The 15124-nt window shown below is 40.2% G+C and overlaps 2 protein-coding genes across 2 annotated transcripts in view; one reads left to right on the top strand and one right to left on the bottom strand.

The window, feature by feature from the left end:
* Window positions 1–2524: 2524 nt before the first annotated feature.
* On the top strand, window positions 2525–2992 carry LOC145788387 (uncharacterized). The gene has a single exon (XM_082600160.1). It carries the CDS (start codon window positions 2525–2527, stop codon window positions 2990–2992), a length of 468 nt encoding a protein of 155 aa, XP_082456286.1.
* A 5407-nt stretch (window positions 2993–8399) lies between these two features.
* The window catches only part of LOC145770413 (peroxisomal ATPase PEX6-like), a 187050-nt gene continuing 180325 nt past the window's right edge, over window positions 8400–15124 (bottom strand). Inside the window, exons 17-18 of the mRNA XM_082582057.1 lie at window positions 9415–9511; window positions 8400–8694 (exon numbers count right to left, since the gene is read on the bottom strand). Of these exons, the coding sequence (XP_082438183.1) occupies window positions 8446–8694; window positions 9415–9511 (346 nt within the window). The 3' untranslated portion in view covers window positions 8400–8445. The remainder of the gene's footprint in view (window positions 8695–9414; window positions 9512–15124) is intronic.

Below are 15124 nucleotides of genomic sequence, written 5' to 3'. Positions count from 1 at the left end.
TGAAAAGACAAGCAAGTAGAAAATTTTCTAAGCCAAAAAGGCCAAAATTATGTTGGCTTCTTATTCATTTGACAAAAAAATTGATGAAACATGAAAAAAAGCCTAATTTTTTTAGCTTTTTTTATTTAAAAAAAAAATAAGCCTAGGGAGTTGAAAAACAGCCAGATTCTCAAAATCTGGCTTCAAAAAAGCCAAATTGGCAACCTTTCTGTACAAAACTCTGTCTCGAGTTGACTTTCGCACGCGTTGCGAACACGCGCAATTAATTGTTTATTTTTGCAACGCGTTATTGCCGTATTTGATTGCACACACATCTGCACGAGGTTTTTCGCCACTCGCTTTTTTCTCTTTTGTTTATAGAAGGTGACGAAAACGCCATTTAGCAATGCAGGCCTCATTTTGTACAGCGTTGCTTGCAATTACAGCTTCGTGTCCTGTCCAGATTCTAGGATTTAGAAGTCCATGGTAAAGGCCACCCTGTCTAACGTCAAGCGACTCCTCTTTGCCACGAAGATACAGGCTATGGACAGGTACTGAAGTGACATTTTCTACAGATGGGATTTCTTCACACTGGTAGAGAAGACTAGAACCATTTAACCACAACTCTCGAGATTCTTTCTTTGCAATAAGATTTGGCCGTGTGCCAACATCAGCTGGGTTCATATCGGTAGGGCAAAAACGCCAGTCCTGGGCTCCAGGCAACAATAAAATATGCTCAACTCGACGCGTGATAAATTTATTCAAACGTAAATCAGGGTTTTTAACCCACTGCAACACAGTCCGAGAATCACACCAAAAATACTGAATGCAGTCAGGCATCATCAATGCCTCGTATGCCTGCTTCACAAGTCTTGCGATATTCAAAGCGGCAACAAGCTCTTTCCTAGCTATCGGCCAAGAAAACTTATTCTTTACAACAATGGTAGATTTATCCAGAACGAAAAACACACTAGGAACTCCGTTAACCAGTCTACGTAAGTAAACAACAGAAGAGAAAGCTTGGTTCGAAGCATCACTAAACCCATGCAATTGATATGAAATAACATCATCCGGACTATCTTTAATTTTAATTTAATTTAATTAAAATTAAATTTAATTAATAACTTTAATTATCAAATGCCTGGTGAACCATTTCACTCTGTTTTTAACGATGTTATAGGCCTAAAGTGAATTCAATTTTATTTTTTGCTGCTGGCGCAAACAAGTACAGAATGACAAAGTAAACATACGAGTTTGACACCAAGCAATTTTGTGAAGTTGGTTTTTGTCGCCGAAAAGTGCTTCAAACTGTGGTTTAGATTTTTGATTAAAAAATGTTTTTAATTCATCATGAAGATCAAAAACACGTTTCCAAACTTTGCCTCTGGACAACCATCTCACACTAGTGTGAAATAATAGAACATTACTGGATGTATCCAATTCACTGCAAACTTTCGAAAATAGGCGGCTGTTTAAAGCACTAGCTTTTACAAAATTCACGACACTTACAACGCTTTTCATTGTATCTTGGAATTCTTGTGGCAAAGTTTCTGAACTAATGAAATTCTAAACTTTTCAGAAGGCCTCAGGTGACCCCAGGAAAATTGTCAGGCGACCCCAGTTGGGGTCGCGACCCACATGTTGGGAACCCCTGCACTAGGTTAATGGCCTTGTTGTAAATTAGTTTCTGGTGGAGAAGGAAAGATTTAAGATGGACATGCACCGGGTGTCAAGTCAAGTCTTTTGGCACATCCCATTTAGAAAATTTTTGAAGTCTGCTTCTTGAAAATGCAGACTACAAATTCTGTGGTGTGGTTTTGGTCCACTCCAATGACAAGTTGTGGTGTTGACAAATTTATTCCATTTTCTTTTTTTGTGTAGGCTACTGTCTTTGGGAAACCCAAACATACTAACTTTATGCAATGCTGTCGTGTCACAGCCAAGCACAACACAAAAGTCAGGCATAGTATTTGCTATGATGCAATATTGTTTCTACAATAGTCAAACAATGATGCAATATTGATTTTATGGACATTTAATTTTTAGCAATGCTACTAGAATTATACTACCGTACCTCACCTTTCTCGTAACATTGCTACTATTACTCAACGAAATATCCTAGAAACTTAAAAAACGTGTAAAACTATCCTGCAAAACTCCTTTGAACGCAACACGTCCGAACTTTGCAACCCAGCGCGCGAAAAGACTTTTGATATTGCTGGAGCTCTTGGCATTTATGACGTATACTCTAGCGTTTCCACTTTTTGGTCATTTTGAAAAAAATAAAAAATAAATGAAACATTGGACTTTGGGCCTTGCCAGCGCCCTTGAAAACAATTTTTTTTGGGTAATTTTTTTTTAAAATGTATTCTTGAGTGTTCAGTTTACGCATTTTAATGCTTAATTCCAGTTTGAAAATTTCATTGAATATGCCTTTAAATCGCGCATGTGGCGATATTTCACCCACCACAGAAGTCACAGATACGTCGTCGTGCTTTCGGACTTGACTGAAGCATACAACCACTCATACCATCGGAGTATTGACATGTCACCGGTGTCAGTATCTCAGCAAAACGAGGGTGCTGTCTGGGATACGCTGTACGAAGACAAGATTCGGATACCGTACAATCCCAAACTTGCAACAGGTACAGTCGTACGTATCACGAAAGTCAAAGGAAAATTCCGTAAAGGTTACCTTCCTAACTGGAGCGAAGAGCTGTTCATCGTACACAAAGCCGTAAAGAGGAATCTCTCTTACTACGTGTTGAAAGACCTCGATCAAGAGCTTCTCGAAGGTTCCTTTTACGAAAAGGAAGTGCAACGGGTTATAAAAGAAGACAACGTCTATCGCGTTGATACAATTGTTGCACATCGTGGCAAAGGCAAGAAGAAGCAAGTACTTGTCAAGTGGCTGGGATATCCTGAAAAGTTCAACACGTGGATAGCATCATATTCCAATTCTTATCAAATCCTTCACCACAAATACGACATTGATATAGCTTGCTGTACTTAGAAAAGTCACTTATGAAAGTGAAATGTTTGCTGTTCAAGTTCAAGCATAATGATGGTTCGGTCTTATGCGTCTTCTCTCGCACGCTTTGCTTTATGAGCTCGGCGTAGACCTCACCCTCTTCATTTGTTTGCAATGTACTGTATATATTTTAATGTTAGTGTTGAATAATTTCTCCAAATCATCAACGTCCTCCAGTTTGACCCCGGGAAATGTCTCACTGGGTACCTCCATGAATTGTCGTTGCAGCAGCTTCGTTTCCCTTTCCACGTCTTTGCGTCTTCCTGTCCTGTGGACGGCCATACAACGAAAGAAGCATAAGCTGTCTTGACCTCCGCTGGGTGGTGACAAAGACAACAATCCTTTGTTGTTTCTGATATGGGTAGAAATTTGTGTTGGGCATCCTATTGGGAAATTGCCCACACGGTACACGTAAAATGTCACGTTGACAATTTCTTGCACAAACCAACCTGATGTCGGTTTTTGTCTATGACACCATTCCAAATAATCCACGTCTTCGATTCCACCTAGGAATTCCTCAAAGTCTCTAATGTTTCTAATTAGGTAAGGAGTGTTGTTCACTGTCGTGTTTTGTGATGGATGAAAATATCTCTCTTGTCCTGTTCGAATGTCCCGTAGACGAAATCCGAAGCTGAATGTCACTTTGAACTGGGTTTTCTCGTTTGAATATATTTCTCGCAGTTCCTCTCGTACAACATCGTAACTGTTGTAAAATTTTGTGGTAGAGGGAAGTTGTATACACTCATTACTTTTTTGGAAATTTTTCTTCTCTTCCTTATACCATACTGGACCAATGTCTTTTCATGAATTTTGATCGCTCACCATCATTTCTTTTGCTTGGGGTGTCTGCTTCTTCAACCCTGTATTCGGTTGCGACATCAGAGTGTGCTTGTTCCTGGTGGAACTTCAACTGGAATGGGTTTGCATACACCACTCCACACCCATCGCATTGCGTCTGTTCACTGTCCCTTTCTTCTGTCCTGTTGCTTGCTTCACTAACCTGACGGAATGGGGTACCACGCTTGGAATGTGCTTGTCTGAAGTGCCGGTACAAATTAAACTCTTTCTTGAACATTTTTTCGCATTCTTCACACTGAAACATGTTGCGAGTTTTTGTCATACTGTTACAAGCATCTGCTTTTAACTACCTCTCTTTGACCCCACGGTCTTTCTTTTCATCTCTACAAATGCTCTGTCATTGCATCAAATAATGCTTGGAATGTGTTTTGCCCCTGAGCTATTTGTGCATGCAAGAACTCTGTTCTTGGGTTGTGCTATTCATTAAATTCTTGTACCATTGGTGCCAATTTCATCGCTTCCGGCGGGTTTGTCAAAATAGCTTTTGTGTTTGTTCTTTCGGCTTTGCAGCCTATGCTTATCTTGCTTCTGATCTAGTCACGTCAGCACGATGTTACTACCTTTCTCTCAGCCTAGTGTTTCCTTGTTGGATGACATCAACTCTGTTCTTGGGCTGTACTATTCATCAATTTCTAGTACCAGTTGTGCCAACTTCACCCCTAGGGCTTGCTCTAATCTTGATCTTTTTGGATATTTATACCAGCATTGCATCAGTCACTAGCATCTTCTGTTTAATCAGCAATTGCATTGCAATGTCATTGTCCGAATCATTGTACGATTCTGATGTCACTGAGTGGGATTGCTCTGATCACATTGCGGTTGAGGGTTGGACTCCCCCTTTGAGTCCGGTGGATTCTCATGATCAAGTAGTAGACGCTGCTGCTGCTGAGAGTAATCCAGGCGCGGTTGAGGACACACCTCCTCTTCAGGCTGATGTTTTAGAAGAAGCTCAGCCCTTCCTTGATCTAGACCCCGACATACCCCCTTTTCAGGCTGAGATTTTAGAAGAAGCTCAGCCCTTCCTTGATCTAGACCAGTGGTTCTCAACTGGGGGTCCGCGGACCCCTTGGGGTCCGTGAAAGCTTGCGAGTTTGCAGCATGATTGATAAATTACGAAATGTAAAAATTGGTTGGTTGTGCTTTATTTGTGTATTAGGCTACCGTGATTTTCAAACTGTACTTCCCAACGAACCGGTGCGATGTCCTTTGAAAGTTCAAAGGTTTGGTTTCTAACTAAAAAAATATCATATAAATGAATTAATTTTTTAAGAAGGCTATGTTCAACTTAATTTTTTTGAGACAGTAGTCTATTGGTCAATGCTTAACTTAGAAATACAAACGTTGGTCAGCAGTCTATCACCACTCACAGTTTTGCGATGACAAAGATTATAACGAATTAATATTGATTAGAAACGAAAAAAGGAAGAAATTGTTTGTAACGGTCGCAAAATTCTATTGGTTTTTGATAAAATTTATAGAAAAACATCAAATCAACATAATTATAGATTATATAGCCTACTGATTTTTGATGTGCCAACATAAAGCTCATAACATAATTTCTCTAATGTCATCAATAGTCATAAGTGTGTCGCGAGTTCACCAAATTCTTTTAAGTCGTTTCGAAACTCATCAAACATTTGATTCCATTATAATTACAGGAAAAGCGATATATCAAAATTTCAGATAAAATTTTTTTGGGGGTCCGCGACCGCTTCGAAGGTAGGCTACCAAAAGGGGTCCGCCAAAACAAAAAGGTTGAGAACCACTGATCTAGACCCTCTCGATTACTATGGTCAGGTCTCTCCTGATGAATTGGATTGGTTATCAGCGTTTGATCCGGATTACGACCTGGACATTGGATATTTTGAAATGCGAGTGTGTGGGAATTTTCGATATCTGTTTCACCCTTCATTGGGGTGGCTTTTACTACCACGTCTAACCGTTGATGCATTACCACCCGGCTCAGAATCACTGCTCTATCAATAGGCTACAGCAGTTTACATGGGACTGTCTATTCACCTTAATCCATTTCTTTTATTTTGTGTCGCATTGCATCGTTTTCACGTTGTCTGCTTCCACATCAGCTTTCGTCGGCTTAATTGAGTTGTATGAAATACGTTTTGCATGCATTTCATTTTTTTTTTAAACTTTGGTTTTCAATACCTGTTACGTCACGATAACTGTCCATTGGTATGTCTTGTTTATGAGCCCTCGGGCGTTTGTCACTGCTGTTTTGTGTAATATCAATTTATTTTTGCATTATTGGGTTGTATCAAATATGTTCTGTGATAGCTTTCGTATGTCACGTGTTATTTCATTGCTTTATTAAAATCATGTTTTGATGTGATGTCGCATATCGTCTTGACGCAACATGATCTTGGTTGGTTGTGATGTCACACTTCCGCGCGACGAAACATGTGGGTTTCTAATATCTTGTTACGACTTACGTCTTGTTACTTTGCTGTCCAATGTGCTTCAGGGTGGTTGTGATGTCACGTATTGTCTTGACGTCACCTGTTGGTTTTCTATAAACTGTCATTCAATGATGGCGTCATCCAAACATCGTCGTCTCACATTTTAATGTACGTCATTGAACGATGTCGTCAATCCAATAACGTCATATGCGACGCCATCGCCTCAATGTACGTCATCTCATGATGTCGTCATTTCAGTGTCGTGATGTCACTGTGACGTCAACCACCAATCCGATTCGGATTGGTGTTTGCTTTACACTATGAAGTCCGTGGGTTAGGGTTACAAGACAGCATACGTCATCGCATGATGTCGTTATTCCAGCTTCGTCATCGCGTCAATGCACGCCATCGAATGATGTCATCAATCCCGTAACGTCATGCGTGATGTCACACACCAATCCAGAGGATAAAGCTCACATTATACTACTTTTGGTAAAAATTTTGAAGTCGGGGTAATCTGCCTTAGAGAATCTCTTTAGATCCGCCAAGCGTACAGGATGAAAATATAATAAAGCAATACAATAAGCTCAATCAGCAAAGTCTGTTACGAAACTTTGAGTTGTAGTCGAGATCTAGGACAAGAAAAGCTCACCAAGCCTCCTAAATCCCCTACACTAGTACCATTAGCGTTGCATGCGTGAAAAAAGCAATTCCTCATTATCCGTAGTTCACGCCATGCTGAGTAGTTTCTAGCATTGCTATAGCACTTTTACCGTCTAGCCTACATGTGTCTAGCAGACCTCTACTTTGTAGCATTTGTTTTCAGACGTGCCCTTCCCTATCTGGTTGTTGCCAGCATGTTGCCAGACATGATGCGTGAGGCTTCAACACAGCAGTACGACGGATAACACGACAGAATCTTCAACATCATCGTTTCCACACTGTGGCCTTCCTCATAATCATATCTCTACACGACATGCCTTTATTTAAACATACCTCCAAGTCCAAGGATACGACCTCAACATGAGTAACCTCACAGCAGCTACCACACCATGCCCGGCATGTACTGTTACTCCTCCAACATGGTCAACCCCATGTCTGCCGTTAGTACTTGCGACACTAGCCTACGTCGAAATGCACCGAAGTTGCATTGTCATTCATCTACAGTTCTAAACCTTCTCCACGTAGGTGCATTCTACAACTTCAACCACATCGACGCCGCTACTTGCGACACACTGACGTACACCATCATTCTTCTGCACCAGATGTCCGCTTTACAGGTTGCAACCATACAAGTTGGCCACTCGTCCATCACCAGACCTAAACTGAACTACTCATCAGCACTGCTGTCACCATCTAAAACTTCACATGCTAGAACGCCATCCATGTCTCACACAACAATCGCACGCGCCGTCCTTCGCTATCCTCACTTCGTCTGGTTTGCTTCCACGAAAGTTAAGTCGTTTCTCTACCAAGGTGAGGCATGGAACAGCCATGGACACTCTGTCACGTATCAGTACTGTATTTTGTATTATATTATCTTCAATTGTTTGGAACTTTTACTCGAGAGTCTCAAGCCACCCAGGGTCGATGTCGACGGAGCAGGGTCTAATGACAACTAACAAGCACGCCAAGTTATGTCTGTCCTGTTAGTGTTAGCTTGTAATGAGAAATACGAAATTGTATTTTTGTTTTTTGTTTTATTATCTTTATCCTGCATTGCGGGAAAGCGGACTTGAGCGCTATGCATCGGTGTACGCCTTCCGACGTACACCTGACTCACGCTGCAGCCGACGGCAATGTCTATTTTCGGTTGTCTACTCTACTTATGACTTAAATTTGGTACTACCCATTACTCGAAATCGATCACTGGGTAGAGGCAATTATCGTAAAGTTTTTTGCCCATAGAAACAACAGCAAGTGCGGATGGCTGGAGTCGAACATGCAGGCTCTCGACTGCGAGCCCAACGCGCTAACCACTCGGCCACTGCTGCCGATATGAAATTACACATGAAATTACACATGAATATACAATTAGATGGAGTGGAAGCTTATTTTTAATAGTTTATAAAGAATTTAGAAAAAGGATTAAATGAACACCATTTTTTCGACGACTATTAAAGGCTATCCAGTTTGATTGTTGCTCTTGCACTGATTGGGCTATCATGTCATTTCCGCTTTAACACGCTTGTAATTGTCCAGCTGTTTCAAACCTATGGATGGAACAACAGTTTGCGCGGCTTCCATGAAGTCGCATTGTTCAATTACACACGCTCCGTTCTTCGTAAGATCTCTTTCAAGCTGATAAATTTTACGCCTAACTGCGTTCATTGCCGCTTTGTTGGTTAATCCATGAAAATCAGCACCAGTCATGTTCGTCGGGCAAGCGTCGACAACTTTCTCGAAATCCACCTAAATTTCAACAAATGAATTAACAACCATGAGCCGATGGTGATAGGAAAAGGTACGAGTTTCTTAGAAGTAAAATTTCGGAAATTCTTCGGGAAAAAAATTCAGATTACGTTCCTATTCATTAGATCAATAGAACAATTTGGCTCAATATAAACAAAGTCAAATGAACGATCAACAGTATACGGTATCTGATAACGTAGGTCAACAAAAAACACTTTTGTTCTGTTATAACTTTTTCACAGATTTGGAAAAGTCCTTTCATAAACGTTGCATTTACCAACTATATTGTTTGTATATGCAATGCCGTACCGAATAGTTTGTGTCAGGGGGAAAAAATGCTTAACTGCTACTGGCTGAAGTTTTACCTCATTTTCATGAAGAAGATTTTAGGACAGTGACCATCATTTCTTTTCAGCGTTATACTTAGCTTGCTACTTTTCCTTGGTTAATAATTTGTGTCAATAATATGACAGGAAAACTGCAGCCAGTGAGCTCATTTCAAGTATTTTCAGTTTTTCACCCTCTTGGAACAAATTGTAATGCAATAAATACATCATAAATTACATCAAAATTAGTTACTAGTTTACCAAAAACCTTAACAGCCCGTTTCACCTTAACAGGATCATCAGAAGCAACTTAATTAAATCGAAAAATTTAATTAAATTCGTGTTGACGAGTGATATTCTATGCTTCCGAAAAATACGACCAGTATCAACTCACATTTGGAGACAGATTAAGTTTTCGTGTTTGAGATTGCAGCACTTTGACTCTGTCTGTTCTGCGTTCACTAAGGCCAACATACAGAAGCTTGTCCAACCTAAAAATATAACAATATGACGCACAGTGTGGCAGCAAGAACGTATTGGAGGATAGACATTGTACCGGGTCATTCTGAAACATTCGTTTTAAAATAAATTTCAAAAATAAGAACCTTCAACTATTGCGAGTAAAAGGTTGCACATAGATCGAGCCTGCAAATTACCTTAAACTTAATCCAAAAAGAATTTGTTTATGCCTTAAAACTCCTTCGTTAATTTGAATTCTTCTAATTAGCCACATTTACATTTTGTTCTACTTTAAATACTTCACGGCATTTAGGCTTATTTTATTGTGACGTTAGCTTCTGAAGAGTCAGGTGAAAACCTGCAGCTTCGAGCTACACTATGTGCAAAACCTTCTACTCGCAATTTTCAAGTTTTGTACCATCAATCAAATCTTAACCTTTAACTATATTAGGAATAGCCTACAATAAAGCTTTTTGTTGACAGCAAAACGCAACAAAACAGTCTCACCGTTTAAATTGCTAAAACAACTACAATAGTTAGAAATGCGAGGAAAGACCTATTTGACGACGACTTGAGCTCTGTGATTGGGCCACCAAAAGACGAACGTTAACTACGACAAAGTTGAAACTTTGGCAATCATTCCAGAAATTAAGCATGCAGCTAACCAGATGAAACATAACTTACAAGCTTCTAAACAACATTTTTCAGAGTTGCATATCTATAATTTGAATGTATAAAGATTCCGCACCAACTCTAATAAAGAAGTGCGTCAAGGCGACACAAAAACTCAAAATTATTTACAGCAGCTCTAAACTTTTAAACAGCTTATTGAGGACGAAAAAAAAATCAACAAAATTTATGTTCAACAGAATATCAGAAACAAGCAGCAAAGCTACACTGAATGCAATAGCCATAATAAAATCGATTAGTACAGAATATTGCAATAACCATCCATGATAATCTAACGACTGATACAAGGTATGTACGCCAATGCCAGAATCTGTGTCTGTGGACCGCCAAAGCAAAGAGTTTGATGTGAAAATAGGAGTAGGCTACACCAAAGTTCAGTATAAGCCCTCTGCTCTTCACCATCGTTCTAGAGCAGTGCTACTATTGTCATTAGCTGTAGGTACTGGTTACACACTTCAAACGAAAAAAAAACGACACTCCAAGGCCAATCTTGGTTTTACACGTCTACAATGAACAAATTCACAGTTTTTTCACTAACGTTTCACTGACGGCGTGTTTTTTTTAAATCCTTTGCGCTACTTCGCAGGATGTACGTAAAGATTTGATATTTATATAAAAGTGTCAAACAATACATACTATTAATACTACAAAAAGTGCTCAATGCCAAGCAGAGCGAATTACATCAAATATAGTTATTAATCTCTAAAACCTCTACAGCCTGTTTCACCCTAAAAGGGGATCATCAGAATTCTGTTTGAATAAGGACCTTCTGATGACTCCCATTTTAGGGTGAAACAGGCTGTAGAGGTTTTAGAGATTAATAACTATATAACTGTATATCTGTTTTTGCAAAGCTTTAATTAATATCGTTTCATTCAAAAAAACTTTTTTATCTTCAAGTCTAATTACTTTATGTTTTGAAATTAAACGCTTCTTTAGATCTGATTTCACTGAGTCATTGTTAAGCACTTCACAAACGACACGTTCACGTTTCAGCACACCAGCATCTGTTGCTATTAAGCCAAATTCTAACCACAATGTATTGCATTGTCGAAACAAAGTTGTCAAAATTTTTACCGCCAACACGTTGGCATTTCCAAAATAACTTATTTCAGAATCGGAATCAATTGGGTCCCAAAGGAATTGTTTCTTATTTATGCACATTTTTATACGACCAAGCTTTGTCATTTAAAAAATTAAGTTATGGGCCAGGGAGAGTGAACCTGTTTCATTGCATGGGTCACAAAAGTAACCTTAATCGACCTTTGATAAACCTTAAGTTAGGCTACCTGTTAATATCAATGCGATACTTCTTGCTGCATCTCCCCTGCAAGTCTTGACTGGTAGGCTAATGCATAGTTTTTAGGTTCACACATGTTATGTTGTATCTGCACATACTGTTAAAATTTGAAATCGTGTAAACGATAATAGGCAAAGTTACAAGATTGTACAATGATGTCAAATTTTTTGAAATACCGTATTGGCGGGTTCCGGCTGAGGATCTGGTGCCAAAACTCTTCGTACAGCTACCCTAGCCCTTGTTCATTCCACCGCTGAGTACTGCGCTCCAGTCTGGTGTCGTAGTTCTCACACCCACCACATTGATGCACTGCGTACTGTGACTGGATGCCTGCTTCTCACTCCGACGGACTACCTACACCAGGGGTCCGCAAATTTGGGTCGCGAGACCATTCACAGTGGGTCGCAAAACGGTTTAAAATTACCATAAATATAACTTGTATGGCAAAAATAAATACAATCATAGTATTTGATGTGCTGAGTTTCGTACAATTTGGTAGGCTAAAAGAAAATTTATACTTTCGATTGTAGTACAGTAGTTAAGCCCACGGTTATATATATAGCCTGGAAGACAGCTTGAGCCAGGGCATGAAAACTCTCTCAGCTTAGGCTATCTCCAGAACTGGCGACTGAAACTTAGCCAAAACAAAACTTTGGCGGCAGCTTTCCACCTATAGCCTACAATCGGGAAGTTGATCGTGAGCTACATGTTCAGTACAATGGAAAACCTCTGACCTTCTGCCCCGAACCAGAATATCTTGGGGTGACACTAGACAGATCGTACACATACCGCCACCATTTGGTGTCACTGTGCAAGAAAATGACATCCCACGCTGCACTACTCAAGCGCCTGGCAGGCCACAGCTGGAGGGCGGGGGCTGACACTTTGCGTATAGCAGCCTTAGCCCTTGTCTACTCTTCAGCAGAGTACTGTGCACCTGTTTGGTGCTGCAGTGCACACTGCCATAACATCGGCACTGCCATAAACAGCGCCCTGCGCACAGTTACCGGATGCATGCGTCCAACATCATTGGATAATTTTGCCATTCTCACTGGCATCCAACTTTCTGAGCTTCGTCACGAAGAAGCCACTCTGTTTCTTAGCCGACGGGCACTAAAGCCTAATCATCTTCTCCACCACAAGACCTCTGCTTCCCCAAACCAGCACCTCAGTCGACTGAAGTCAAGACAACAATTCGTGCCAGCTGCTCAACTTCTGATCAGCGCAGCAGATGAACTTCATCTCTGCGGCTACTTGGGCGGACTATAAATGAAATTCTGAAAGGAAGTCAAGTACCACCGGACTTCATTCATTCATCCCCAACGCCGACACATGCCCTATCGGCCTGACACTACAAAGACAAGCATGGGTGCGCCTCAACCGTCTTCGTACGGGCGTCGGGCTTTTCCGGTCAACCATGCGCCATTGGGGAATTGGCCTCTTCCTCCTCCTGTGAATGTGGTGCCGAGGAACAGACTGCAGACCACATCATCAATAAGTGTACTATCTTCAAGCCACCTAACGGAGTGGAAGGTCTGCGTGTCATGGATGATGAAACTAAATACTGGCTGCTCTCTAATAGCCTTCCAGTGTAGTCCGGGAACATCTTGAGTCTGGGCTGGTAAAAGGATAGAGTAGACCCTCGGCCCCAGAGGCTTGCACGACAAGCGCACGGTTAATAGGTCCACTCGCTTATTAAGCCCAATTTGGTCCATTCCGGAATTACTGAACGTATAGGAGTGGTAGAAAATTGTCTCCCGCAGCCAAAATCGTCCGGTCCCGATGTGGCCTTAATAAGTGGGGACGACCGTATTGGAATTGATATTAATTTCCAAAGTGTTTTGCGCAAAATTATATGCTTCTGAAACGTTTGGGTCGCGAAGACTTCGAACGATTGCTTTTTGGGTCGCGGGTCAAATCAATATAATTCAACAAGGGGTGTAACCCAATGTTTCAAAAACTCATGAATTTTTGATATAAGGTGCGCTTGAATGAGCTAACTCTGACAAAAGAAATTTCGGTGAAATCCATCGAAAAATGGCGGAGCTACACTAATTTGATTGTACCACTAGAGGCGCTGTGCGCGATAAGGTAAAAATACAAATATTGATAAAATTTGCAGTTCTGATGCTAGGAATGTGGCGAAAACTGGTGATGTACCATTTTTGTGGGTGTAGAATTCAAAAATGAGGTCAAATTAAGCAAAAAAGACTTGCAAATGGGTCATAACTGGGATTTTATTTTCAAAAGTGGCCCATTTCAAGCGCGTGCCCTCCGAAAAGGGGATGATGTTTCGAAAAAATAAAAATAGGAAAATGACCTTCGGGAATCAAGGAATCATGTCCAATATTCAAAATAGGTGCCCCAATGCGTTGAAAAAAACTTCAAAACTGTTTGAAAAATTGTAAAAACTTTTCATGTTTGAATTTGATCACTAAATTACAGTATTTTGTGCTATATCAGAGTTCTTTTTCATTGCAATTTTAAAATTTGAAATTTGTCCATAAAACGCATTGGGGTACCTATTATGAATATTGGACATGATACCTTGATTCCCGAAGGTCATTTTCCTATTTTTATTTTTTCGAAACATCGTCCCCTTTTCGGAGGGTACGCGCTTGAAATGGGTCACTTTTGAAAATAAAATCCCAGTTTTGACCCATTTGCAAGTCTTTTTTTCTTAATTTGACCTCATTTTTGAATTCTACACCCACAAAAATGGTACATTACCAGTTTTTGCCACATTCCTAGCATTAGAACTGCAAATTTTATCAATATTTGTATTTTTACCTTATCGCGCACAGCGCCTCTAGTGGTACAATCAAATCAGTGTAGCTCCGCCATTTCTGGATGGATTTCACTAAAATTTCTTTTATCGGATTTAACTCATTCAAGTGCACCTTATATCAAAAATTCATGAGTTTTTGAGACATTGGGTTACAAATTGCAATTTTCTTGTTGAAATATAATGATTTGACCCTCGCACCAAAAAGTATTTGCGGACCCCTGACCTACACATCCTAGCAGGCATTCAACCTGGCACTATTTCGCTCGCTCACCGCGCTCTGGACCCCGACCATCCCCTCCATGCAACATTCAAGCGACCACCACCTATATAGCAGTGGCAGAAGTCAAGACGCCCCTTTGTGCCTGCCACACAAAGTATTTAAGAACGCAGAAGAACTTGGCTTAAGTGCGAAACACTGGACAAACATATGTGGACAAACAACGTCCGCTACAGTTACTGTCCTGTAGTAACCTCGGATTGCGAAATCTTTATTATGTAACGTATTTCTAGAACATTTTGTGGACGTGCGAGCCTGGAATATTCTTTTGTTTTTCACAATTGCCAGATGTTGTTTGTTATGATGTAGCATTACGCAACCTTCTCGAAGTTACTAGACCAAACAACCTGCTATAAATAGTGGTGTAATTTGCGTAATTATTATGAGTTGTAGATTGTTGTTGTTGTAGTAGTTGGTAATAGGTGCAGAGATTATTGTTGATTGAAAGTTGAAGTCATTGAATACGAGTTAACCAAAGTTGATGCTTATATAATTTCTGATTGAAATCAGAATCGTATGAGAAGCTGTGAGTGGATTACATTAAACTCGATTAATAGTTGTAAGCGTTGGAATCTATTGCTGTTCACTGT

Source organism: Aplidium turbinatum, chromosome 1, assembly GCF_918807975.1.
Source record: "Aplidium turbinatum chromosome 1, kaAplTurb1.1, whole genome shotgun sequence".
Lineage (NCBI taxonomy): Eukaryota > Metazoa > Chordata > Ascidiacea > Aplousobranchia > Polyclinidae > Aplidium > Aplidium turbinatum.
The sequence above is the reverse complement of the archived record's forward strand: the minus strand, read 5'-3'. Positions and strand labels throughout refer to the sequence as shown.

Excerpts from the sequence above, each read along its gene's own strand:
- LOC145788387 (XM_082600160.1), top strand. The coding sequence starts at position 2,525 with ATGTCACCGGTGTCAGTATCTCAGCAAAACGAGGGTGCTGTCTGGGAT.